Below are 26,362 nucleotides of genomic sequence, written 5' to 3'. Positions count from 1 at the left end.
TCTGTTGTCTCTATTTGTTTGTAAAGAAGCGATTTTCGCCATTCCATCTAATCTCCCTCTCTCCTGTTTATCTTTTGTTTCTATTTTCTATCTAGTCTTCTGTTTTTATCTAGCTGGGAAGGAGGTGGGTTTCTTTGCAATTTTAGCACACTTACTGAATTCTTTATAAGGACTTGTCAGGTGAAGGAAACTTAGCTAGTCTCACAAGATGATAGTAATAATAGCAAGGTTTTCCTTCCAGAAACTCGGTGGTTTTTATATCCTGATATACTTAATAAAACGAATCTATAACAGAGTGAATAACCACTTCGTATAAAATGAATAATCTCTTAATGCACTGTTGTGATTTTATTCTCCGCACTTTTTTTTCCTGAAAATGTATCCTTTAAAGTCTAATGCGAATTTGTAATCGGTGAAAATCGATATCAAAATTCATGGCAGTGATTCTCAAGCCAAGCACTATGGAGACATTGTACTACTTATTACGAAGCTTATTAGGGTCAAAATTCGATTTGCTGTACCTTCGCTTCTAGATTGAATATTATCGATCTGTGACTTGTTATGCGACAGAGACATTCAACAGGACAGACCTTAATTTTGAAGTGTTAAAGAAAATAGCGAAAAATTTCCCAACAGCAACGAATGTTTCTCTTCCTCTTCTGTGTCTACCTCAACAGACACTTCTATGAGTTATATCGTTCAAGCGATTTCAACCGAATTTGAAATTAGTTACTTCTTAAGTTGTCTGTGCTCCTCTGAGAATTTCGGCCAAAAAAACCACTTCGTTAATTGGACATTAGCGAAGTGGTTTAAAAGGAAGAGGTTACGACTTAGCTCTTCTAGATAACCTCTATTGGTCGCATCGTTCAATTGATTTACACCAGATTTGGAATATAGATATTTCTGACTTTGTTTATAGTATTCTGAAATATTCAGCCTAACTGGACTAAACAGAAAGGAATGTTGTAAATGGCTGGATTGCTTCTTCTTCTATATACAGATCACATCGTTCAATTGATTTTGACCAAATTTGGCGTTTAGTTGTCTCATGTTCTTAACATTTTCTTAACAGTTTCGGCAACTGGAACAAAACAGAGGACTGGGTTTTGAAGAAAAAAGAAGAAAGTAGAATGCTGCAAACACTTCTACAGGTCGCGTCATTCAACCTATTTCGGCAATTTATTCCTCGATTGTTTTATTTACTTCATATGGAAAATTTTTCGTAAATAATATCAAATATGTAAAAAGAGAAACCAAGTACTAAGGAAATAAGTCGCTGTCTGCAATGTAAAACCGGCTGTTTTATTGTTCTAATATTAAGAAAGTATATGTCAGTCAGAAATTCCAGCAATACTCTAGTAATACAATGCAGTGGAACACTATAATCAAAAGTTAAATCGCACAGAATTTTCTTTCAAATCTCAAGGGGATGTTCAGTATGAATTCAAAATTAATCAAGACACATGTCACATAACTGATGAATCAACGATGAGAACACATCCATCCCAAATGGGAAAAAAAAAGTAGTCATACCGTCCGAACTCCTCTAAAATCCTAACGATTTTTATATATGTAAAACAAATACTATAAAATAAATGAAAAAATAAATAAATGTTTGGAGAAGAACAATTTAAAGGGGAAAATTTAAGAGCTTATCATCTATTCAGATGAGGGGGAGATGTAGCAAAAATTTCACAGCTTTCTTTATACATCTGCTTCACAGGAAAATGGCTTTTATGCAGGATTTTGTCTTTTTCTAAATAATTTCATGTCTGGATGAGATGGCATGTTCGGTAAGTCTAGACCATGTTCGGTAAGATAGACTGTTCCTGTTCCGGCTGGTGGAATCTAATATAGTCTAGATGTTCTGCACGAAAAACAGTCACAGATTTGCCGGTTTGGACTAAGTATGATAGATCATAGACAGGTAATTTGACAGACACTAGAGCGGACTAAAGAGGTAAGTTTGTTCTTTGCAGAACCTACAAAGGAGGTAAATTTATTAATTGGGGAAGTAATCGCTCTCAGACCAATATACTTAAGTAAGTGGAAGATTTCAGATACATGGGATTGCGATACGGTGTGATCAGGCACAGATATATAAAGTCCGGTGTTGGGTTTTTTTTCTAAAGGCTCTCATCTGGCTGACCAAGAATAAGAAGATCCAGAAAGGAAATGCAATGATAATTTTCAATTTCTAGAGTAAATTGTTGTACAAGGATGAGCTGCATTGATCATTATAAGATATTATTCGCGTATCTGTACCATACTGAAAGTCTAGGATGAAGGATACAAAGTAGTCGTTGTTTAAATCATTACATACATACAGCAATCTGCGAGGATAGAAGAGGGCCTATCTATGGCGGTACCTTCTATTTATTGGTAAGATTTATTCTGATACATGAAGTAGCCCGAATAGATTACAAAATGGAAAAAGACGGGTAACATCTGCAGGAAAGTGTTGTCGTAGTAACTCTAGTGTTCATCTAAGGGAGCTTTCGCAGAGAGAAAGACAGAGAGAGTTAAGAATTTTTTCTTTAAAATGGAGACTGTTGTTTGATAAACCAACAGTCTCAGACCAATATCTTTCACAGTTACCTGTGAAAGATATTGGTCATTTAACATATAGATAACAAGGTGAACCTATGCACTTGACGAGGTCGTAAAAGAACACCTGCTCTGTGGATTTTGGAGGATAACATGCAATCTAGGAGTGTGGTCATAAGGTTTAAGCTTCGTTTTGGTTTTTTTCATCCCAACAGGTGATGCTATCAATAGTTTGTTTAGTTTGTTTTTGTTCGTCTACCTATAATGTTAAGCAGCAGCAACAATATCACTAATTATTAAAAATAATGTTACTAAATCAGCTGCTTTTTAACTGAAGCCAGACTCAAAGGACGACACAAAATAGAAATCGACTCCTGAAGGACAAACAATTCAGAAAAATGGGAGAAATGTCATGCCTCAACCAGGACAATCCAGGATATAAATTTAAGGCTCATGTGATTCTTGGATTTTAAGAAATACAAAAACTCATACAGGATGCAGCCTTTAAATTATATCATTGGTACTTCTTCAGTATTGATCAACTTTGTCTATTGAGAACTATCCTGGAGCGATGACTTCCATAAATATAATACGTTATCCTGCATGATCATTATGTACTCCACTATGAGCTATTTCTAAACAGCAAATTAGAAAAATCTGTTCTAGTTTCTTTCATAAAGTGATTCTACGGAAACTAGTTAGATTCTTGCATTATTGATATGCTTGAACCACATCTACCTGTAAACCATGGTACAATATGCATTATTACAGCATCTACGTGATCACAATAATGCAAGCGTCTGCAGATTAAAACTGGTGTCGAATACTAATTATATGCCCAAGCGATTTTTCGTGTTCCTATTCAGAAATGTCTTTTAAAGAGTATGGAAATTTTATAATTAAAATTTTGTTATATTTTCCTTGCGTGCAACAGTCTAACACAATCATGAATAAATATCAATAAAAATGACATAAATATATACCTTTAACGATACTAAAATAAAATCAGAATGGAACTTACATGGACAAAATACAGTTTTATTAGCTTTTATGGCCACAACTAAGGAACAAATATGTCAAATCGCTGGTCTGACTGCACAGTTTTTAACCCAGTTCTCCTTGAAGAGGAAAATTTTCAGTAGAAACTCGTAGCAAACTTCATAATCCAACGATTCAGATATTTTGGTTTCGTGATATAAACATTTACTTGGATTGGTTATAAAATATTGATTTTTTTAAGATTTTATTTACGGCATTCACACTCGGTTAGTTGATTAGAAGTAATTTCCAAGGTTTAGCCCCCATTTGTTTGGTTGCTCAAGGTTTTTTTTTTTTTTTTCTTTTTGCTTTGCTCATATGCAGGGCGTACTGTTGGCCAAGCGGATAGTATGTAATCACCAATCAACAGGCTGTGAGTTCGAATTCCACTGCGGGCATGGATGTTAGTGAATGTCTTCATGAAAATGGTAAATGAATCTCCCAGTCAGGTATTAGATCACCATTCTGCTTATTGGAGGCCTAAAGTAGATTGAAAAAAATTTCATGTTTGATGCCAAAGCAGGTTTCCGAATTATTTGACTTAACCTAATGTGTAATAACTTTTTATGGGCGGAATTTATATAAAATCATAAAAAAGTCAGAGACCAAAATTAAAAAAAAAAGAGGAAATCAGATCATCACTAAAGAGATTACTAGAAAAGAAAACGTATGGCTTATAAAAACACGCTACCAACAAAAAAAACTATATCAACTGACAAAATGCTACCATGATCTTTATCTGTACATATGTTTAATATACTTTGTTTTGTGATAAGTTCAGAGTTCAAAGTATTTTTTCCTGTAAATTTAAATACAGCTATTATTTTAATATTGAAACTTATCTGAAATTCATGATGCTCCTAATTACTTAATGTTAAATTAAAATGCAAAGCTATTTAGTTTAAGATAAAAGAGATATAATTAAATGAGATTTGTGACAAAAGTGATAATTAAATATTGTCGACTTTATTATGATTATTAAAAAATAAGTAAATAGAATCAGCACAGCATGAATGACGCTGTTCACCTCTGCAACACATTAATCTACAAAAAAATCCACTCTCACTCTTTTTATTCATTACCTCTATATGATGACTTGCAGTGCAGCGATGGTCACTTGTACTTTTACCACTTCTTACCCTCCATTCTATGTATAATCCCCCTTACCAACATAAAACGACTGTATCATATAATATCTTTTCTGCCTAATCACTGAATTTACACGTCCTCAACCGCTCTCCCCCATGGCCACCAACATTCTAGAGTCCAAATACTGCCTTAGTTACGGAATTCTGGATCCTCTCCAGAATTCCCATATCCAATGGAAACGAGATGACCAAATTTGTACATAGTACGCCATGTATGGTCTGATGAAGACTTTACACAGTGGTACAACTATCTCTTTTTGTCTATTTGTGGGTTTCCTCTGTATCGTAACAGCAACTTGCTGTATAATCTCCGCGATGTCTTTTGAACTTGAGGTCTCTATCCACCATCACTCCAAGATTCCAAATCTAATCCACTTCCTGAAGAATACTTCCACCCCCCCCAACACACACAGTCTTATATTTGTAGTGCAATGAAATATTTTTTCTAAATTAACCAAAACTAAAAAAACACCAATCGTATTAATAAACAAGAATCTCGCAGTTTAAGTAATAATCAAAAGTACCTTCCAAAAGAAAATTAATGTTAATAAATAGAAGTAGATCTTCTTCGGGAAGATTTTGAAATGAGATTATAGAGCAGTATAGAAGAAATAAACTTACACAGTTCTGAATGAAAAATATTTGAGAGGAAAAAAAAAGAAAACTATGGGGAAAATGAATATGATCACCTGGATAAAGGAGAAAATATAATAATAATGCATTGTTGAAAGGCTATTTTCAGTTGGAGCTAATAGCAGGAAACAGTGAAGACAAAAGATCTAGCGGAATGAAAAAAAAATAATCATTGACTATTCCAAGAAAAATAAAATATACCTCAATTAGCGAACTAATTGGGAGAAAAGGGCGTTCTGTAAAATCAAAAAAAAAGTCCGTTAAATAAAAAAGAACAATAAAAGAGCGTTTATATGAAACCAGAGGCCCGTTAAATTTATAACCAGTTATATACAATAATTTGAAGAAAAAAAAGACTCTTAAGAAAATGAAGATACAAACGCCTCAAGAACGTTGTAGCAAACATCATTTCAATATGGCATCCTCCGGTAAAGATTCTTGTGCCATCTTCATGCTTTTCTTGGGTTATATGGAGCATCAACAGCACTCATTAAACCAATTTTTTTAAAGTGATCTTCAGCTCTGCAAATATCCGAGGCAGATATAAAAGAGACAGTGTATGCCTCTTCATCCCATATTCTTTATAAATGAGATTGACTTTACATTTTAATATATCGATCAGTTTTAATTTCTGTTTTACAGTCAAATACGTTCTTTTACTTTTTCTATTAATAATGGATTAATTTAAAAAAAATCGTGACGTAGAGCAAACTAAACATGACATTTACATATATATATATATATATATATACAAATCTACAACTATAATATAAAATGAAAATAGTAATTGCAACAAATATTCAACAAAATATAAATGCATGAGAAGTGCTTGAAGCGCTATATGAAGAATACACGAACTACAATCCTGTGAAATAACTTCTATCAGAGATGAGATTTATTATACGAATTTCGATGAAAAGCTGTTACTTCTAGTTTTTATTATATTTTCATCATTTGGGCATTTTTAATTTTGCTGCATGATGAGTTTCTGTCATTGAACATTATAAAGGAATAAATACTCTTAGTGTAATTTGTACTTGTTCATTTCACGTCTGGTTATTCCATACCGTCTTTTTTTAAAAAAATAAATTATTTATTTTGAAACAACTAGAATGTATATATATATTCTACTATAAAACAGTGATAATGGTATCATAAACAAAACCGCAATTAATTCCCGAATCATAACGAAAAATTGAAAAAAAAAATTCGACGTTATAAAGAAAAAGAAGACATAGCCACTTTTGAGAAGAATAAATCTAGAAGAAAATATTAAAAAATTATGTAAAATAACCAATATTGTTTTTGTTAACGAGACTTCTGATTCAGATGTGACTTCCATGTCTTTCAATAATAACTATGTTTCTAGATCGATGCCCTCGAATACTGATGAAAACGAACAGTGTTCTCTCGCGCATTAATATAGTAAAGCAGAGGACGAGACTGTTATTACTTCAGACACTATAGGACTGTAATTATCGCCAAATAAAAAGCGAAAGCACTGGTAGGTTGCGATGACCACCAGCCTTCTGTCAATTAAACTTTGCGTCCCGTTGGGTTAATAAAGACTTTATCTGGTGGTGAGAACAGTGTAGTTTTATTAACTCAACTTCTGCACACACATTTGGCTGTGGAGTTAAACAAGACATTTAATTCAACATATGCTTGAGCAACAGTAACGCTACGGAGGTTATAGATGGATAGGTTATTTACTAGACGTAACAGAAAAAAATTGTAATGCTTTGTATGCAAATTATTTTCGCACACTAATTCGCCATTAACAAGCAGAATTCGTTAACAAGTAGCTAAGTAAGAAACCATAATATTTGCGCTTTATGGAACTGCTTAGTCAATTTGATCCATTTTTGCGTGAACATAGTCCGAAGTAGTACTGCAAGAAAAGGAATCTCATCACTTATTGCCACAGTTTATGAAGAAATGCCAGAAATTATGAGATCAAAAATATTGGCTGCTATTGTCATCGAAGTGCAGAATGCACAATATTTTTTCAAGGGTATTTTTTCAATTTCATTAGATTCTACCGAAATTGAAATATTGTTCCAAATCAATATGTACCATATGTGACATACGATCGATTAGCATTTGTCATACCGTATGTAAAAAAGAAAAAAATCCCATTCATGGACATAAAGGAAATCAACTTGTCGATATTCTTATCTCATTTTTAAAAAGATGACGGTATCTCATTACTAAACTGTAGAGGTCAATCATACGATAATGTATCAAACACGTAATATGTACAAACAACTAAAAAAAAAAGCTTTTGAAGTGGAGAAAGCTTAGGATATGAAATATATTTGAATGAAGAATACAAAGAAAATCTATCTAAACTTTTTCTGAGATGACATTTTAAATTATTGACAGAAATATCTCAAAAGGAAAATATGAATCTGTCAACAGTCACTAAAATAATCATTAACATAATGATTATTTTAGTGACTATTTCTCTTTTGAATATATATTTGAATATATATATTTCTCTTTTGAATAATCTGTATTCCCGAATGCAGAATATTTTGCAGGTCTGATACTTGCTGCTCAAGAACAAACACTACAAACGAATGCAATAAAGGCGAAGATTGAAAAGATCCGTAACGATAGCGAATGCCGACTTTGTAGAGATAAAGAAGAGACAGTGAACCATCTGATTAGTTTTTGCAGCAAGATTGCTCATACACACTAGAAACAAAGGCATGATCGGGGGGCAAAAACTATATACTGGAGTTTGTGTAGGAAATATGGTCTCTTCCAACCTTCATAACCCCCTGGGAACACACAAAGTTGAGAAAGTTATTGAAAATGAAGATAGCAATCATCATCAAACTGGTTGCTCTAGTTGATTTGCTTTTGAATTAAAACACCATTAATAACTGGGGGGAAAAATGTGAAATCCAGATTTGTTCAGGAGTCTTCGTAATATAATCAGGTTAATTTATTAAAAGCAAATTTTGGCAATGGCGATAAATGTTATTTTTGAAAATATGAAAAAGAGCAAGTGTAAGCAGTATAAATTAGCTAACATTTCGTTTTCTGATATTTCAAATGTAATTCGCCATCAACATCAATTTCCTCATATGTACCCTCAAGAGATGCAAAAGTCTTCTTCTTCTTGTAGTGCCCCCGTTTTCAACACCATTCCACCATCTTCTCCTCGGTCTTCATTTACTTCTCTTTCCCTTTAGTATATAGTTCTTTATTTTCTTGCCCATCTTTAATCCTGTCTTTCTCTATGGTTTTTCCATTCTTCTTTCCGTTTTTGGATCCACTCATTTGCTGGTTGTATTTTGCAATTTTCTCTGATTTGTGAGTTCCTAATTTTGTTTAATATTGTTACATCTTCAATTTTTCTTAATGTTTTGATCTCAGTGGTTTCATAAATTTCTCTAGTTTGATAGTTGCTGCATGTGTTTCTGCTATATATGTTAGTAATGGTTTGAATACTCCTTTGTAGATTATAATTTTCGTTTCTTTACTTATGTTTCTTATTCTTAGGGATGAGGCTATTGAGACATGCAGATATTCTACCAGCTCTTATTGCTTTTTCACACTTCATTTTGTGTGATGCCATAACAGTTTATTTCTATTCCTAATTATTTTATCTTACTAACTTCAATTATTTTCCATTTGATTTCTAATTTGCATCTTATGGGTTGTTTTGCAACTGTCATTCTTTTAGTTTCTTTCTGCTGATGTCTGATATATATATAATTAGTTATAATTTTGTTTTGATATTTTTCTCATTTTTAAAGTAATTATTGTATCTTTTACCTGTATTCTATCTAATGCGTTGGTTAAATAAACCATAAGAGCCTCCGTAGCTCAGTCGGTTTCAACAATGCCTTTTGGCATTGTTGAAACGTTCGTTATAAGGCAATACCAACAATGCCTTATAATGAATAGCTTTATATTGGATTCATAAGATGGTGCTGTATTCCCGTGTGGTACTCACTGCTATATTCATCATACTCTAATTAATTAATTAAATACATGCAAAGATGTTTATTGTATTCTAAAAATTTCTCTATTATTTGCTTTAATATAAATATTGCACCTATTGGTTGATCTTTTTATCTTAAATCCTGCTTGCTCATCAGATAATTTCATCAGATAAATCAGATAATCAAAATTTTTATTATATTTCCAATTATTTTTGTGCATAATTTTAATGTAGTGCAGAGCAGATTTTACTCCTTTGTAGTTCTCAGAATTTGTCCTGTCTCCTTTCATAAAGATTAGTAATCACGAACTTATGGAGGAATACAAATATAATGTTCAATAATTAAAATCTTTCCTTAATAAATCCTGATTCCCTGGAGATGAGATGCCTACATAAAATAATAATAATAATATGTTTTTAATTGGTTGAAGATTGAATTTCAATTGAATCGAACTTGATGAAAAATTTTTAGTCGCATATTTAATTTTTATAAATGCTTGATATTCAAATAAATACATACGTAGAAACATTTACAGAGTAAGAATTAGACTAGAAAGTGGATAAGTATTTAATCCTATTTAAGAGAAATCCCAGAATAAAACTACCTAGTTATTAGTCGCCAATTAATGCTCGCTGAACAGCAGACAGAAATCCTAATGATCCTCTCATACGACATGAATTCACCTGTACCGAATTCGTCTTCATTATATCAAAAAGGAAAAAGTCCTAAGTCATTATGAATGAGTGTAAAAAAATAGTAATAAGATGCACATCGATAAGTTTTAATTAACATAAAATAATAAATTAAAATTAATGAAAATAATGTGAATATATATATATATATATATATACATCGTGGAATATGTTACGTCATACATTTAAAAATGAGCAAAGCTCTGAAATAGCAGGATGTAAGCTGCCTGCAATTTAAAAGCGATTAATTTGCTAGCAATCTTTATCAGTGGTATTGTTGTCGCTGTTGCACATTCCAAACGCAATGTTAGCTAAGCCTCCTAAATTGCAGTGAGGCATCTGCATTATTTGGCTTAGTATTTGGATCAATTTTTAAATATAAGATGCTGCTTATTTTTATATGAACTGAACAAAACAGTTAATCAATTAAGCTGGTCGAAAGATGATTGAACGATGTTTGATGTAACTGCTTTTTTATGTATAACATATTTTGTATATTTTGTATAACATATATGTATAGTATATTTTTATGTATATAAAAGCGATTAATTTGCTAGCAATCTTTATCAGTGGTATTGTTGTCGCTGTTGCACATTCCAAACGCAATGTTAGCTAAGCCTCCTAAATTGCAGTGAGGCATCTGCATTATTTGGCTTAGTATTTGGATCAATTTTTAAATATAAGATGCTGCTTATTTTTATATGAACTGAACAAAACAGTTAATCAATTAAGCTGGTCGAAAGATGATTGAACGATGTTTGATGTAACTGCTTTTTTATGTATAACACATGAAAAACTCTGACGCTTTAAGCCATTTTTTCTCTTTTTCAAAGTAGTATTTAATGCTTCAAATTTGACAAGCTATTTGCTGTTGAATACCTATTTCCATTGAATAAAAGTGGCAAATCGATAATATCAGTAATTCGTTACCGTACCTGCTTAAAATCACTGTCCCATTGCGTGAGTCTTGAGTTACTGTTTGTAATTACAACCAAAATAACAGACCATGAAGCTAGTATATTGTGTCTGTTAATTATGTTAATTACGTGCGTTCTTCTGGTTTTTAAGGGTTTTTTTTTCATTTTTCACAAAATGAAAAAATCTACGCGAGTTACTGTGAGGAAACACTCTGACACAAGCTGATTAACGGTTACTTTAGAACTCCTTTAAAAGGCATTGAAGCATGCTGCCCATCCTTACAAACGGATCATCACAGAGTAGACAACTTAAACTGCAGAACAACGCATGCTAGATCCAAAATTTTCATGAAGATAATTTCCAAGCTCTAGTTCCGATCCTTTAGATTAGAAGGAATTTTTATTTATTTGATTATTCTACCACTGGTAAACAATCTCTAGACATCCTTAAAGACACATCCTTCATCTCCAAAGAAACAAATTATGCAATATTTACGAACTGTTTTCATTTGAAGAGATTTTAGCACCTATGTTTTTGTGTATGGTGATAATCTTCGCCTTAGGTCATATTTTCGGATGCAGTTCGCGTAATACACCAATCACTGTTATTCATTTTGTCTTTTAGTAGGAATTACTCTTGTTGCTGTTGCAGGTTTTTCCCTATGGAAAAGGGAAAAGTCTGAGAAATAGTTTTCCTTATGGAAGATTGCCCTAAGGGGCTTCATAATTTCACTGAAACGCACGTGCTCAGACACACAAACACGCTCGCAAGCGTACACGTGTAGCTACCTTTACATGCCGCTCCAGATGTACGAATCTCACAGATCGGGCCTCTCTGGAAGTCATTAACATTGCCTGTAACTCTCATGCTGTTCGTATTATGTTGACAGATTGCCTCTGCGCAGGTGCTACTGTACCTGGCGTGATGTGTGATGTGCAAATTATCCTCTTAAGGCACGCTGAAATTGGTTAGATGTGAGATCTTCGATTTATGGTTCTTAAAGAGACTGTTCTAATGAATAGCTATAAATGAAAAATTACTTTGGATCATGATAAGTATCTTTAAAAGTGGTTCGCTTCTGCGGGGGACTACTTTTGCATCAGCTCTTGCTCTTTAAAAAATAGACATAACTATAGAAATCATATTCGTGTCATCGGGTTTAAAAAGAGATGCTGCACATGGAGTGAAATTCATTCCTTTGAGATCGCTTTTTTTTTTTTCATTTTAATTTAGAAAAAAATTAGTCAGGATACGACAAATATGACAGTGTTCTGGGATTTATCTTTCCTAAAAAGATCAAGTAATCCTTCCAAAAATTCTTGGAAGGGTTTATCGAGTTCACGTATTGGAATATTTGTACACAAACTTTCTTCATGTGCCCAAATTTCCGGTTAAAATTAATCGGGTGGTCGCTCTTGATCTTCCGTTCATCAGTGCCTTTGTAATGTAGTTGGTAGCGATGAGCTCTTTAATTGGAAACACCTAGATCCGATTTTAGGATGAAAGAAACCTTTATAAGGGTAATTCAACGGAAAGCGAGATAGCGTCTCTTACAGAGCAGGGTTTTTACTCCTCGCTAAACATACTAAAGATGAGGGTGATATGCTAAATGACCTCTGCTTAACAAAACGGACTTGATGACATAAAGAAGAGATAAAATTTAGTTCATAAGTTTCTCTGCCTTGCGAAAAGTTTTTCTCCTCATTCTAGGCAGCGCGTACACCTCATTTGAAATCCTCATAAACGTGGTTATCATTTCAGGGTTTCTAAAACTTTTTTGAGACGAAAAAAACTTTTATTAGGGTTACTATACATCCTCTTTTCCCTGGATGTGTCTTCTTTTTAAGACCTTAAATTTTAGGATAAAAAAGGACGTATGTTAACCCTAATGGACAGGGAATTTAAATATGTAAAAATATCTACGTTTTTGACCTCCCGTTTTTCCGTGAAAGCGCCCTCTTTTGTCGACTTCAGTAATTTATACCATCAGGAGAGAAAAAAAACAGATATCGCATATTGATGATTTGCTGAGTCAATATTCAATCCAGTTCAGTCGAAAACACTTGTCTTCTCCTTTCTCGTTCGTGTTGTTTAACTTCCCTTTCTAATGTTAACACTAAATTACGATCCCCATAAATAAACGATGACATAATGAAAGTGCAAATTTAGTGAAGAGCTAATTAGTGACCTCGCTTTTTTTGAAAAAATAAAATAAATAAATGGCCGAGTTGACTACGAAGTCAAGTGTTGACTGTGTAAACCTGGAGCTTCGTTTTAGTGAAGGTGTTACTACTTTAAAAGCTTATTCAGAAAATGATGACAAGGACAAGAAAACAGTTCAAGAGGAGAGCTCGTAAATTAAAAAAAAAAAACTGACAAGCTACTTTTGTAAAAGTAGGCAACAGATTAGAAGAAAGAAGACGATACCATACTCGTAACTGAAAATGGTGTTATTTTTCACACTCTTAACTGTGTGAAAAGCAACAACAATTATAAACCAATGGATTGTATATTGGTACTGTTGAAAAATACACTTGCTGACTCTGAAGTAGTTCAAAAATATTCTAGTGCCAGTACCAAAAGAGAAAAATTGTTAATTCTGTACTTGTACCACATTCGGTTGAAGCTGTTTTAAAATAATTTGAAGGAAAGATAACTGACTACTGTGGAATTACTAGAGATGGAAGCAGTCAATGGATTAATAAGAATATTTTCAATAATAATCGAGGATTTCGACTAGAAGGACGGCAATTTGCAGTCAAAATTAATCGATATATGCTAAATACGTTTGACGAGTCAGTTGAAACTATTTCGTCGACTGACTCCGAAAAAAAAGCACTTGTCCGAGAAATGTTGGAAAAAATTTCCTTAATCGGTGTGGGTTGAATACCTGTATTGATACTGTGGAAGAAACATTGGAATTTATTTAAAATATATCAACTTTTCTTTTTTGATATAGCCTGAAAAACAAGATCGCTGTCATTATTTCTAGGCACAGAGAGAGACAGAGAGAAAGAGAGAGAGAGAGATACTGATCTCCACCTTTCCAACCTTGAAGTTATACTTTTTTTTGTTTCAGGAAACTATCATGTAAGAGGTAAGTCTTACTGAACATTAATTCAGTAAGACTCTGTCAAATGCATCCACTGATGAGCGTATTGCAACTTCACATACAATGCATTGAAAAGAAAAGCAACTCTGTCGTGGAAGTTCTGAATAATCTAAACTCAATCGAAAACATCTTTAATGAACGTACAACTGAAAGGCTTTCTGTCTGTAAAAGTTAAGGAACCTACTAACAGAGAAGCATAAGGAAGGATTTATTCAAGAGTCTGAAATAAAATGCCTGTATAGTTTTATATAGAATATTAAGTATTTATCTGCAGCTAATTTGCCGCAGATAAATATTAAAGAACAAATCTAACTAAAGACATGTCATCTAAATTCCAAACGAAAAAAAAAAATTTAATTTGATAGTTTCATAAATTGTACTGATTTGGATTCAACTTTTTCAACAGAGAAAATCTCTAAATGTCAATGTCACATGCGACATGTCGCAAAACCTAACACAACAGTACAGTGTGTGAGGAGAAAAGTGATATCGGAAAAGAAGGAATATGTTGATGTATCTCTTCAACCGCTGGAGGTCGTAATTCTTAGGAAAAAAGTGTATGGGAAAGACTATTCGAAATTCCATGAAAATACCTACAGAAAAGGCATAATGAAGAGACAGAGCATCCAAAAAAGCGGTTGGAAACAGTTACTAATAAATGACATCTAAGATCTAAAATTTAACCGGTGCAACCTTTTTATCTTGCCCCAGATGGCTGAAAAACATTAATGTAGGCAGGTTAGGGGGTTAAATAAGGACAGCACTGAAATCCACAGCCTGTTGGTTAGAAAGCAGAGCCGCTATCTACTTACTTGGCCAGCCAGGCCGACATAACATATTAAACACTTTTGAAAAATAATCTTCATTATTCCTAGCTGTTGACTCTCAAGGCACCTTGCATCGATCTTTCCTCAGTGATTAATAGCGTCATTTATTTAATACCAATAGCTAGTGTCAGGAAGACACTAGCTATTGGTAAGAGCAGGAAATATTGTAATCTATGCCTGCATAATTGGTTTTCAAAACCAGGTCTGCTATAGTAGTTTTTATATTTATGAAGAAAAGGAGCGGATGTTCACTGCTGTAGTAGTTTAAGATTACGGAAAGTAAGCAGGAAAAGTTGCTCATCCAATTTTGTTTTTCCTAAAACATTTAGCGATTCATCAGTAAATAACATCAGATAATGAATAAGTAAAGGGATACCATACATATAAATAGTTCGAAATTAAATTTTTAACTTAGTCGAGGAATTTAATTTTGGCTTAAGCATATTAAGGTTAATTGTTCTATAAATAATTCAACTTTTGTCGATCCGCTTTTCCCCACATCGATTTCACAATTAATAATTTACGCCTGACATATTTTTCTATCAAACTCCGACTAATTTCGATGAGAACAGATCAGACGAAAATATTTGTTCCTACGTAAACACTTTTGGTAGGAAAAATGTCAAAACATGTTTTCACCCCAAATATCAATATTTAGGTTTTCTAAATTAAGAAACAACGTAGTATTTTAGAGGTGATGAATTTTTCCAATATTAGTACGTTAGAATTACTGTGTTCAAACTTTAAAACATATTAATATATGCCTCATTTATATGTAGTTGCGTGTTTGGAACGATTGGTGTACCCACTTGTTTGGTTCTTTGGCACCAATATTTAGGTGCCTTCGAAATTCTCCGAAATAAGTGATTGAACATTAGGGTTAAAGTACTCGATATTCCATCATCTGTTTGGAATGGGAACACGGCATTCTCCACTCAGTGTTAGTCCACACCGACTTCCTCTCAAGTAAGGTTTTATAGTGTTCTACTCTCATGCTGGAACCTTGCCAGCCACTGGAAACTTGCCAGTAAAACCGATCTTTTCTAAACTCAGTATAATATTTATATCTTTCAATACGGCGTCCATTACTTCTCCACATCTATTTAAAAAAGGGGGAGGCAAAAGAGTACTCATAGAATTTTAAACGAATTTTTGAAAAGGTTTGCCCGGACGTAAAAGGAACACGCCCAAAGAAAAGGAGAATATAGTAAAATTACTTTTTCAGACAGAAGTCGTGCTGTTAAGCTCAGTGATGACGAATGATAGAACTGTTCTAATTTGTCATAAAGAAAGGTCTCCAATGCCTTCATTTGGTATGAAAAGTTCTTCAATGCTTTCGTGCTGGGAATGTGGTTTCGATCATGTATACAAGCTAAATGATAAGCAATTCTGAATGTTTTTTATCATGTCATGTGTAGGCTGCCAACTTTCTGGAAACCTAATCTAAGCCAAATGTAAAAAAAAAATTCTAGATGTTTTTCTTAATCTGATTCAGTGGTTACTGTAATTCTTTTTATGGTAAACGTTCAGCTAGTAACTTTTTTTGACCACTTGGCAAGATTCAAGGGGAAAAAAAATCATGCGATCATCGGATGCAATTGTCTGTTTTTATTACAACTTTCCCATTGCAGTGAGCTCTAGCATCATCAAATAACAAATATTCATTTGCTTACAAATGTAATTTTGTTAAACCTGGGGAAATCACCAAACGAATGTTACTGGAGAGAAAACGCATAGGGGAGATGTAATTCCGCGAAAATGGTTTAAGTGAGTTAATTATGTTATATTATGTCAAAGTGATATTAGAATCATCTTCATTATTCTAAGGAACAGTCCCTATCGCTAGGGAACGTTCTCTCTTCCAGGTCATTCTATTTCCGGCTTTCCACTCTGGCTGCTTATAACTTCTTCCGATTATTCTAAACATCTCCCTAAGAGGAAAGAAGTCAATAAACACCACAGTATGAGGAGCAAACAGCCATGGCCCCCACCTTAATAAGATGTAGGACCTCCATTCACTTACTGCAGCAATCCTGCGAGGCATATTTACCATTCTTCCTGTAGGCATGTAATGAGGTTCTGGGCTGTTGTGGGACAAACGTCCCTTGACCGCAACCAAAGCTCCAATTCCATGTTCAAAGATGTTCAATAGGGCTGAAATCAGGACTCCGTGGAGGCCAGTCAAGTGTGGTGGCGTTCATGTCTATGTCTACAAACCATGCAGTTACAGCAGCAGCTTTATGACACAGTGCATTGTCTTGATGAAAGAGACAATGATGAGTTCCGTAGAAACGCTACAAACTAGGAAGCATTTCATTGTCTGGTGAAAGAGACAGTCCAGAATGTTCAGATACCTCTTATTCAATGTTCTTGGCACCACAAACCGAGGTCTGAGGTCAAACAAGGAAATACAAGTCCATACCACCACACTATCACCTCCTAATTTCATAGTTGAGGATACGCACTCTGGTAAGAGACGTTCACTGGACATCTGCCACACCCGCTAATCTGCTCGGTAGGTGTAGCGTGATTTGTCGCTCCATAACTCAGTTTTCCAACTGAGCTTGAATATTGGGGTCATACCATGTTGTGAGCCTCGGTTCTGCATGTTTTTGTGCAGATTTGTGTTCCAGTCGATTCCCCGAGCTCCGCATTCAAGCAATCGGCCGGCGAATGGCGGTTTTTACATATTATCTTTTGTAGCACCCTGTGGTCACTGTTGGTGAGTGTGGTGGGTCATCCATTGCTAGTAGCATTTGCAGTTGACTCCCTGCCCTTCTATCTTAATATGGTATCACTGATTGTTGATCTGGTATGGCCCAATTTGTCAACAATTTCCCAAACAGATAAGCCTGCAACATGACAGCGCCCCTTTCAAACTCCATCAGTTCCCTTTTCGCAGCAATTTCACCCGAAATTGCTGGGAGCATCATATTATTCCAATTTATACAAACACATGACTCATTGCTTGGAACGATGCACCTTGTCCATGGGGGTGTCCATGGAATACTTTCCAAGCAGTGTATATTTCAGCCGTCCTCTATCTTCCTTTCTAATATGTTTGTAATACATTCGGTATGTCTCCATACAGGTCCCAGAAATTTCATTTTTTTTATCTTTCTTCATTTTTTTTCTATGTCTTCTTCGATACTCGGGTCTCTTTTTTTGCATGCAAGACTTCTTAGTTGGTTTTTCTTTCTCCCCAATTTACTCCTAGTAACTCTCCAATAGCACATTTCAAACGTTTCTATTGTCTAGTCGTCTGCTAGTATAGTCCAAGTCTCACAACTATATTATATTAAAATAAAACATTATTTTATCTTCATCCGACATAGTTAGATTGAGGTTTGATGGCATGAGTAGTTTTTTGTTTCTCCTTCCGCCTGATTACTGAAAATCATAAACACGCATTCTCATCTGACATATACAGGCAGAACACTGAATTATGACTACTTCCCTAATATTGTGTTGAGCAGCCTTTCATATATCCCGTTACTTACCATGGCATTGATTCCACGAGATGTTTCGTAACGTCCAGATCTGTAATATATCATTGCTAAACAGTCCCTGCATGAAAAATACAGTTTATACGTCTCACAGCAGTTCAATAACGTGTCAGAGGGTGTGTGTGTGTGTGTGTGTGTTCAGCTCAGCTGAGTTGAAATACAATGAATTTGCCGCCCATTAAATGGGAACAATATCCTTACAATATTGTTCCTATTTCTTACAGTAACAATATTACATATAGCATATAACGATATTTAAGTTGGGTTGAAATCAAATGAATTCTCCCCATTATCTGGGAACAATATTCCTTACAACCAGGACTTAGTTGCATGGGCATTATCGCCATGTAATACTCTCTATTTCTCTAGTGGAAATAGTCAACTATGAGCATTCAATGGGCAATTCAATATGCAAACGGGGTTGTAATTATGACTAGTAAAATATATGCATACCATGATACTTCCTTCATTGAGTCTCCGTAGCTAGGTAACGAGGATTATATTGCGACGTCGACTATGTCAACACCTTGTTAATTAGCGTTGCATCCAACGCTCCAAGAATATCCACTTATCACCTCGTTTCCCGGTAATCTATTTGTTTAGAGGCAATCTGTGTACACCATAACTACTATAGACTGTGTGCAATAAACAAGGTATACCATATCCAAGATGGGGGGCTCGCGACGAACGATCGTGCCCTTTTTAAACTCCATAGAAATTGTTACTTTTGTCACAACTGCCACTTCAACACATTGGTTTGCGACAATATACCCAAAAATATGGTAGCATATACTGAGGTGTGCTACATGTACCTATAGACAGTAAAATGGGTTTTCCACTCTGAATGAGAGTGGTCATAATTCAATGCAATGTTACATTAGTGTATATTAATAAGATGAGAACAACAGGCTAATCTGGGGGGGTGGGGGGAATATATCGGGCTGTGGCCAAGCAGGTATTGACACTGATGCTGCCAAAAATTATGTGGAATCACTCTCAATAATATAATTTCATATACACAAGTCATAAATTTCCTAAATTTATCATACAGACAAATTTCATCGCTCTGTATAAGACTACCATTGTATTGGAGGGCCTGAGATGGTTTAAAAAAAGTTTCATTTGGTCTCTACAGCAGGAGTTTCTGATTATATTAGTCCACCCACAATACTAATACAAATACGCTATAACGTAAGAGCCTTGCCTGAGTGGGATTCACATAAAAATATAATTAATTTTTAGTTTTATTTTAGTTTAGGAAACGCTGTTCATCCAAGTGTTGGGGAGTATCTTTGGCTGATGGCTTATTTTCATTGCCCGATGCGAGATCACTGCAATACTAGAAGTCTGAAGTGGCTGGATAAAGTATCATGTTCGGTCTCCATTCCCGAATTTAAATGACGATTTCCTTCAATCCAACTTTCCTAATAGCGAAATAATTTCGGAAATTCTAATATTCACATCACCCATTTCAAATTACACTGATCTTGTGAGTACAGACTGCCGAGACAATATGTTGTCGTCAACAATCTCGCACAAATCGAAGAATTTTTTTTCACATAAAAGAATATTCGAAACTGATACTTTTTTTTTAGTGCTCTGAGAAATAACTTAAATGAGCAGTGAAATATGGCTACAGTATATGAGTTCCTAATAACATTCCTTGAAAACGATATCTCTGAAACACACCATATTTTCACAAATCCGCCATCGTGTTACGTTTTATTGAGAAAACCTCATTACAGCGGTAGACATATTAATGATAGCTAGGATGTAGTAGCATTTCCAACCCTATACTTTTTTTTTGCTGCACTTCCTCTCGATCTATCATATAAATGATACTTAATTCGTAGTTGCTCTGCTTCAACGCTTGTACTCCAAGTCGAGATAAAATGATCTTGTAATATAAAGCTACCATACGGACCTTTAGCCATGTGAAAGAAAACTGCGTTACCCGAACTAACTGCAGAAACCAGACTTCTCTAAAATGCTTACGTTTGACATTCGAAACTATCAGAAGTCATACAATCCCCTCTGTTTTGAACTAAACAAAATTATGGAAAATACTGCATTTAGCTATGAAAAAGATTAGATTCCGTTACTTAATATTTTTATTTTGAATTGCATGATAAAATTTACTGAAAATTTTTAAAATAAATATTAATTCCAAATTAATATAATTAGTTTAGATCCCAGATGTTTTTTTTTTTAATCCCAGCAATACCTTCCAAATCCCCACCTACTAAATCCTGATTCTCGAAAAGCTCCATCGATAGAAGGCATCATTCATCAACCAATGCTCCATAAACTGTCAGGCCAAGTAGATTAAAGTTCATTTCTCTCTCTCCGTCCATATTTTTTCTTCGCGAGAACCACTATTCAAGCCCAAGTTTTCTTTTTTCTAAAACTTCTCTTAGCTACTTTGCATCTCTGCATTCTTTCTCTTAGCTTTTTCTCCTCAATTTTTATTTCAGAGATCGGTATTATTTCTGAATTCACTCTCCTTATATATCCAAACCACTTCGATCGAGAGTTCATAAGCATTTCTTCGAATGTTTGGGAACTACATTCCTAATATTCATATTTCTTATTTTTGCCAACATTATCCTCAGTACTTTCATTTCCATTGTTTGTATTCTACTTATGTCTCTTTCTGTAAGTCTCCATGTCTCTGCTATAAGCTAAAGTGAGAAAAATTTCTATCGATAGAAATCTTTGCCAAAAATACCTGGATTATGCCAATCCATTAAGCGAACAGAGCATAGCAGAGTGTTAAGCCAACAAAATTTGAGCTTCTTTAGTATTTGGCACGTTTACTAATTCAAATAAATTACCAAACTCGGTTTTATAGAACAGCGCTTCCCAAACTGTGGGCCGCGGCCCCCTTGGGGGCTGTAGGTTTTGTTGAGGGGGCCGTGAAATAATGAAAACAAATTTAAAATGTTTTAAGACTAAGTATATATATATTTTTTTTTAAAAGAAACGTATTTAACTTTTATTATTTCTTTTTTGTTATTTTTTATATTTTAATGGAAAAATTCACACATTGGTGTTGGTTCACAAACTTTGCTTCCTGCGTATTTCGGCGCTTAACGAATATTAGTAAATATTGCTTATTCATATGTTTCATTTCAAAGTAGTGGTTAATTGTATTTACTTCGAATGTTCTCCAGGGAAGTTCCAAATCTTTCTGTCCCTTTCATAACGCGTTCGTAATCAGGGACTGTTGATATTGACTTTATATACATATCAAAACTCGTTTTATATTATCACTGTCATCCGAGCTAGTTTTCTGTTACCAATAAAAGTTTCGCATATACTTCACACATGAAAAAAAGCTTAAACAAGTTCATGTGGAGATATAGTAACTCGCTTGCAGTGGTAAACAACACGCCCTCCCTAAGAGCCACTATACTGCAGAGGCAATAAAAATAAGTACTTTTATTATGCCAGTGAATAAGGTATGAGGAGTCTGTGTAATATATTTCTCAACAAATAGTGCAATTGGAGACAATTGGGATAAAAACACACTAATTAATGCATCACATGTCCCCTCATACAGAAACTATGCTGTATAGACTGAAACAAAACCATATGTTGCATGGGCAAACATAGTATCTAACTAAAAACTATTGTTATTAATTAGATGTATGTGAGTTCGATTTCCCAAGGCAGCAATAAAATTCAACCGAACGTGTTAAAATTCGTAAAAGTGTTAAAACTAAGTAATATATATATATATATATATTAAATGTTATGGCAGTTTCACATATGGAATTCGGTTGAAGAGAGTTAGCATTTCAACTCAATTGTCAGCAATGCTTTTATCTTTCGGTTGCGCGATCTTTTGTTAATACCGCACCAATCATATGCACGTTTTAATAAACAGACTGTCTTTGCTGTCTGTTTCGCGTTAGGCTTAATTACCGTAAAAGGAGAAAAGTCACAAAAGTGAAAAATGTTCCTGGTCCGGGGATTCCCGTATTCAGGTAATATTCACTAATTTCATGTTATCAGTCTGTGGTGTGCCAGTATCGGTAAGTGGTGATATTATTTGATCTATTCTACGTTAAAAAATTTAACCCTGAGATGGATAAGTGGTTGATAAAAAATAAAAATAAAAAATCCCGCGAACAATCAGAAGAAGCAGAAACAGACTAAAAAAAAAAAGGACAGTATTTCATATTTTACCAGAACAGACCGTATCGTCTTCAGAACCAAACGGTAAGAGGCAAAAAATGTAATATATGCATTTGATTTTTGCAATATTCGCTGTGTATGTTTTGTATTGAATATAAATACAATAAATATAATAATAATATATCTCTATTACGATTTTTTTCGAGGGGGGCCGTGAAATATTTTAATTTTTGCAAAGGGGGCCCTGACATCCAGAAGTTTGGAAAGCACTGTTATAGAGGATAACTAGTAACTGCCTTGAATTTAAAAATAATGTTTTAGGGAAGATGTCCAATTAATTATTTGTATTTATGATATTACTACATTTATGTTAATATTCAAATGGTAAAATAATATTGTTTTATTTACTCATCATATCACGAAACTAATTCTTCTCATTACAGGACGAGGTGTAGTTTAGGTGAAAGATGAAATTTTAAAGGCGAAACAAACCTTTAAAGTTTTTAAATCTAACTATAATAACCAAAGATCTTGCCCACAACAACATTTTTTGCAAATTTAGGACAAATTGCTCAAAACAACTAACCTAAGGTACGTGAACATAAGTTGAAGAACAATATTAATACAAGAATACGTTTTGAAACATGATTCGTTCAGAATTTAATTGTACAAGTGAAATTGATATTGCTATATAGAATGTAAAAAATTGTTCAGAAGTACTGATATTTTCAATATATAAATTTAAAAGCTCTCTATTGAATAGTCAATAATAAAAACAATCTCAGCTATATCAAAGGGACTCAGATATACTTTTCCACGTTTCTCGTTTTCTACTTATTGCTATGCTCTTATTACAAACAAACAAAACGCTATTCCACGCTCAAAACCGTATACCGTAGTTCAAACGTAGTTTAAACTTAGTTCACTCTTTGCTTCCAATCTGTGACCATGCTGTAAAATCTTTCCAGCTAACGATGAGTTAGCCATCTGATACTAAAGTAGCAGTGTTTCCATGTATGGAAATAGTTTTTATCTCTCATTTCATAATAGAAAATAACAACAAAACTTGATATGAATTTTAGATACGTTTTAGGGAGAATAGAAAGAAGAAATGAGGATTTCCATGAAGGAAAATATATATACAGTATGTATAATTATAACCGAGTTCTGAATTTTGTACGAAAACGAACCTGAATACAATTTTTTTACTTTATATTGACCTGAAGTCAAAATAAAGAATAACAACACTACAATCCAAATTAATTAAGTACTATATAAGATTCGAAATTACAACATGCAATATAGAATACATCAGCTTAGAATGAAGAACTAAACTTAATATTTTGATTTCATGTAGTGAATAAATAAATAAATAATGAAAGGTAGTGTTGGATACCTTACGCTGATTTAACATCAAACCATCTTACTGTATAGTCTATAGTCTTCAAATATAACTAGCGATTTGCAATTTATGCATAAGCTAAGTATTGGATCTACATAAGGCGTCTTTTTACAGACTACTTCGCCTTCATTTGAAAATTACTTTATAAAGTTTCTCCGTGTCCTAGCAGGATTCGAATTCAGGTCTTTTCAAACACAGGACATTGTTTATCGACGGAGCTACAAATGATCCTCTTTTAATGGTTACTATTTTTAATTTTTTTAAAATTAGTATTTAGAGCTAACGTTAAGTATAATTGCAATTTTTGGTCTAATCCATCCCTACATGAGTCGGTATTGGTAGATGCCCTTTGATTAGAAAGAGCTGAGTTCGCATCGCGGTCTCGGACGCGAAGAACTTTTATGAGGACTTCTCAATCGAATGCGAATTATCCAGTCGCTTATGGAGGTGGCAGGGTTTTTATTTCCGGTATCTTCATGCTACCAAATAGGCAAACCGAAGAATATGTGCAATTTACAGACATAATATGCTAACCTTGGACTGAGTGGTTTGGGCTGTAATTCCAAACAACCCTCCATGAGTAATTAACAGATTATAGACAATAACCTTAGATAAATAATCAAATAGATTCCTACTTGGTTAACCGATTGCATGGCATCTTCAATAGGGTGCGGGTTAGAATCCCGAAGTGGTTTAAAATTTTCTGTGTTTGATCTCTAGAACAATGTTTTCGTAATATGCAGCCCTTAGCCTACCCCTATACTAATGTAACGTAAATATACAGCCTTTCGTGAATAGGGATCACATACAAAATTATATGATCGACTGGATCGTGGGAAGCAGAATCGGATCTAGTTTTTTTCGCCCCCGAGAAAAAAAATTTATTCGCTTCTTTTTTTTGTTCATCTTTGCATTTTTTTACTCAAAATTATAAAATAAAAATAAAAAAATAGAAAATCTGTATTTCGTAAAATAAAAACTTTTTCTATTAATGTAATCGATGTAATCCATTTTATTTTAATAAAGGAACTTCGGATAATATGGAATACCATTTTATACACAAAACTGAATTCCATATTACAACAATACAATACTGAAATTTTCAAATAATTATTTCGTATATTTATGGAATGTGGTCCTTGTAAATATGTCGCCCAAGCATTTTTTTTTTTTTTTTGCTTTGCTGATTCCTCGAAACCACTGAAAAGGGGAAGTTTCTGCACTCCAACATGCCAATAAAATGCACGCTTACACATACGTAGTGTGCATTTCAGCAAAATCATAATTAATTATCCACAGTATTTCTTTATATTTAATATTTTCAAAGGTAAGTTTACCAAACTGTTTCCAGCTTGGAAACTTGCAGAAGAAGATGAACGTCTCAAATACGAGATTTGTATAAAATTGTCCAATAAATAAAAATATTACTTTCCGTTTAGTGAACTTAGATCGCTACACGTTGCAAAACTACAAATAAACACGTTCCATACACACGGAATGCAGATTTTCCTGCGTGATACGCCTACATTAGGATGACATAATTTCCGCTTAAACAGAAATAATAATACCCCAACACGATTTGTAGCTGAGTTGTGTTTTGTGCCGTATTACATCTGACGCGCCCACACGGTCTAAATTCTTCATATTGATGGGGAGTGCTTGTGCCCTGAATAAATAGTTCTTTGTGTGTCCGATTACTTGGAATCTTATACGTATACTAAGAGAATGATTATACAAATACAGATAAGGATCCGAAACTAACTCTAGAATATTTAATATTCCAACACAGAAGACAATACTTATGATAACGGCAAGTATTGAACAACAAATGGTATCAGATATTTAATTTCTAAAAAATATTGGTAGTCGTATTTCTAAAATGACCTTTAACGCATTATTTAGTAACAGTAACAAATATTCTAGTGAACTAGCTATGCCGCAGAATACTCACAGATTACAAAATGCTCTCCTTGCATTTGACCGATATCTTTGGACTAAGACTGTATCCAGGTTGAGTTTCTGGCGCTTTGGCTTACCCTGTATGCCAAATAATAAAGATTAATAAAAATACATTAAGTACCAGCTTATTAATTTGTACTGCATATGGCTCCATTCTAAATTATTTTAACTACAATACACATATAAGGAGTGAAGCTAGCCCGTATTACATGGAACTAACAGAGAATTATGCGCAATACTATTCAGAATAAATATAAAGTACCCAGCAATTACAAGTGCGTTGGAGATAACAACAGTATACACATAAAGAAAATCTAAATCCAATGCTGATCCATTCGAGGCTTTCCCTTACAGATGATTATGTGGACAAGATTTATGCCAACGTTTATGTACGGATTTAATTGATGTGTTGGTTTTAGATCAGTAAAAACAATTTTAATCAGTTATCACCACACAGATAAAAAAAAAAAAAAAGTAAATC

General features: G+C 33.8%; 1 protein-coding gene and 1 long non-coding RNA gene across 2 annotated transcripts in view; one reads left to right on the top strand and one right to left on the bottom strand.

Moving 5' to 3' along the window:
* LOC150103461 (phagosome assembly factor 1) overlaps window positions 1-26,362 on the bottom strand; it is a 408,178-nt gene that overhangs the window by 245,616 nt on the left and 136,200 nt on the right. The window contains exon 3 of the mRNA XM_090398202.1: window positions 25,874-25,959. Within this exon, the coding sequence (XP_090254328.1) occupies window positions 25,874-25,898 (25 nt within the window). The 5' untranslated portion in view covers window positions 25,899-25,959. The remainder of the gene's footprint in view (window positions 1-25,873; window positions 25,960-26,362) is intronic.
* Window positions 1-26,362, top strand: part of LOC150103463 (uncharacterized) — a 53,577-nt gene that overhangs the window by 18,452 nt on the left and 8,763 nt on the right. The gene's annotated exons all lie outside the window — the stretch shown is intronic.

The sequence above is a fragment of the Typopeltis vanoorti genome, chromosome 9 (assembly GCF_054136105.1).
Source record: "Typopeltis vanoorti isolate ZY-2024b chromosome 9, IOZ_Tvanoo_1.0, whole genome shotgun sequence".
NCBI lineage: Eukaryota > Metazoa > Arthropoda > Arachnida > Uropygi > Thelyphonidae > Typopeltis > Typopeltis vanoorti.
Note: the sequence above shows the minus strand (reverse complement) of the source record. Positions and strands in the feature narration are given on the sequence as shown.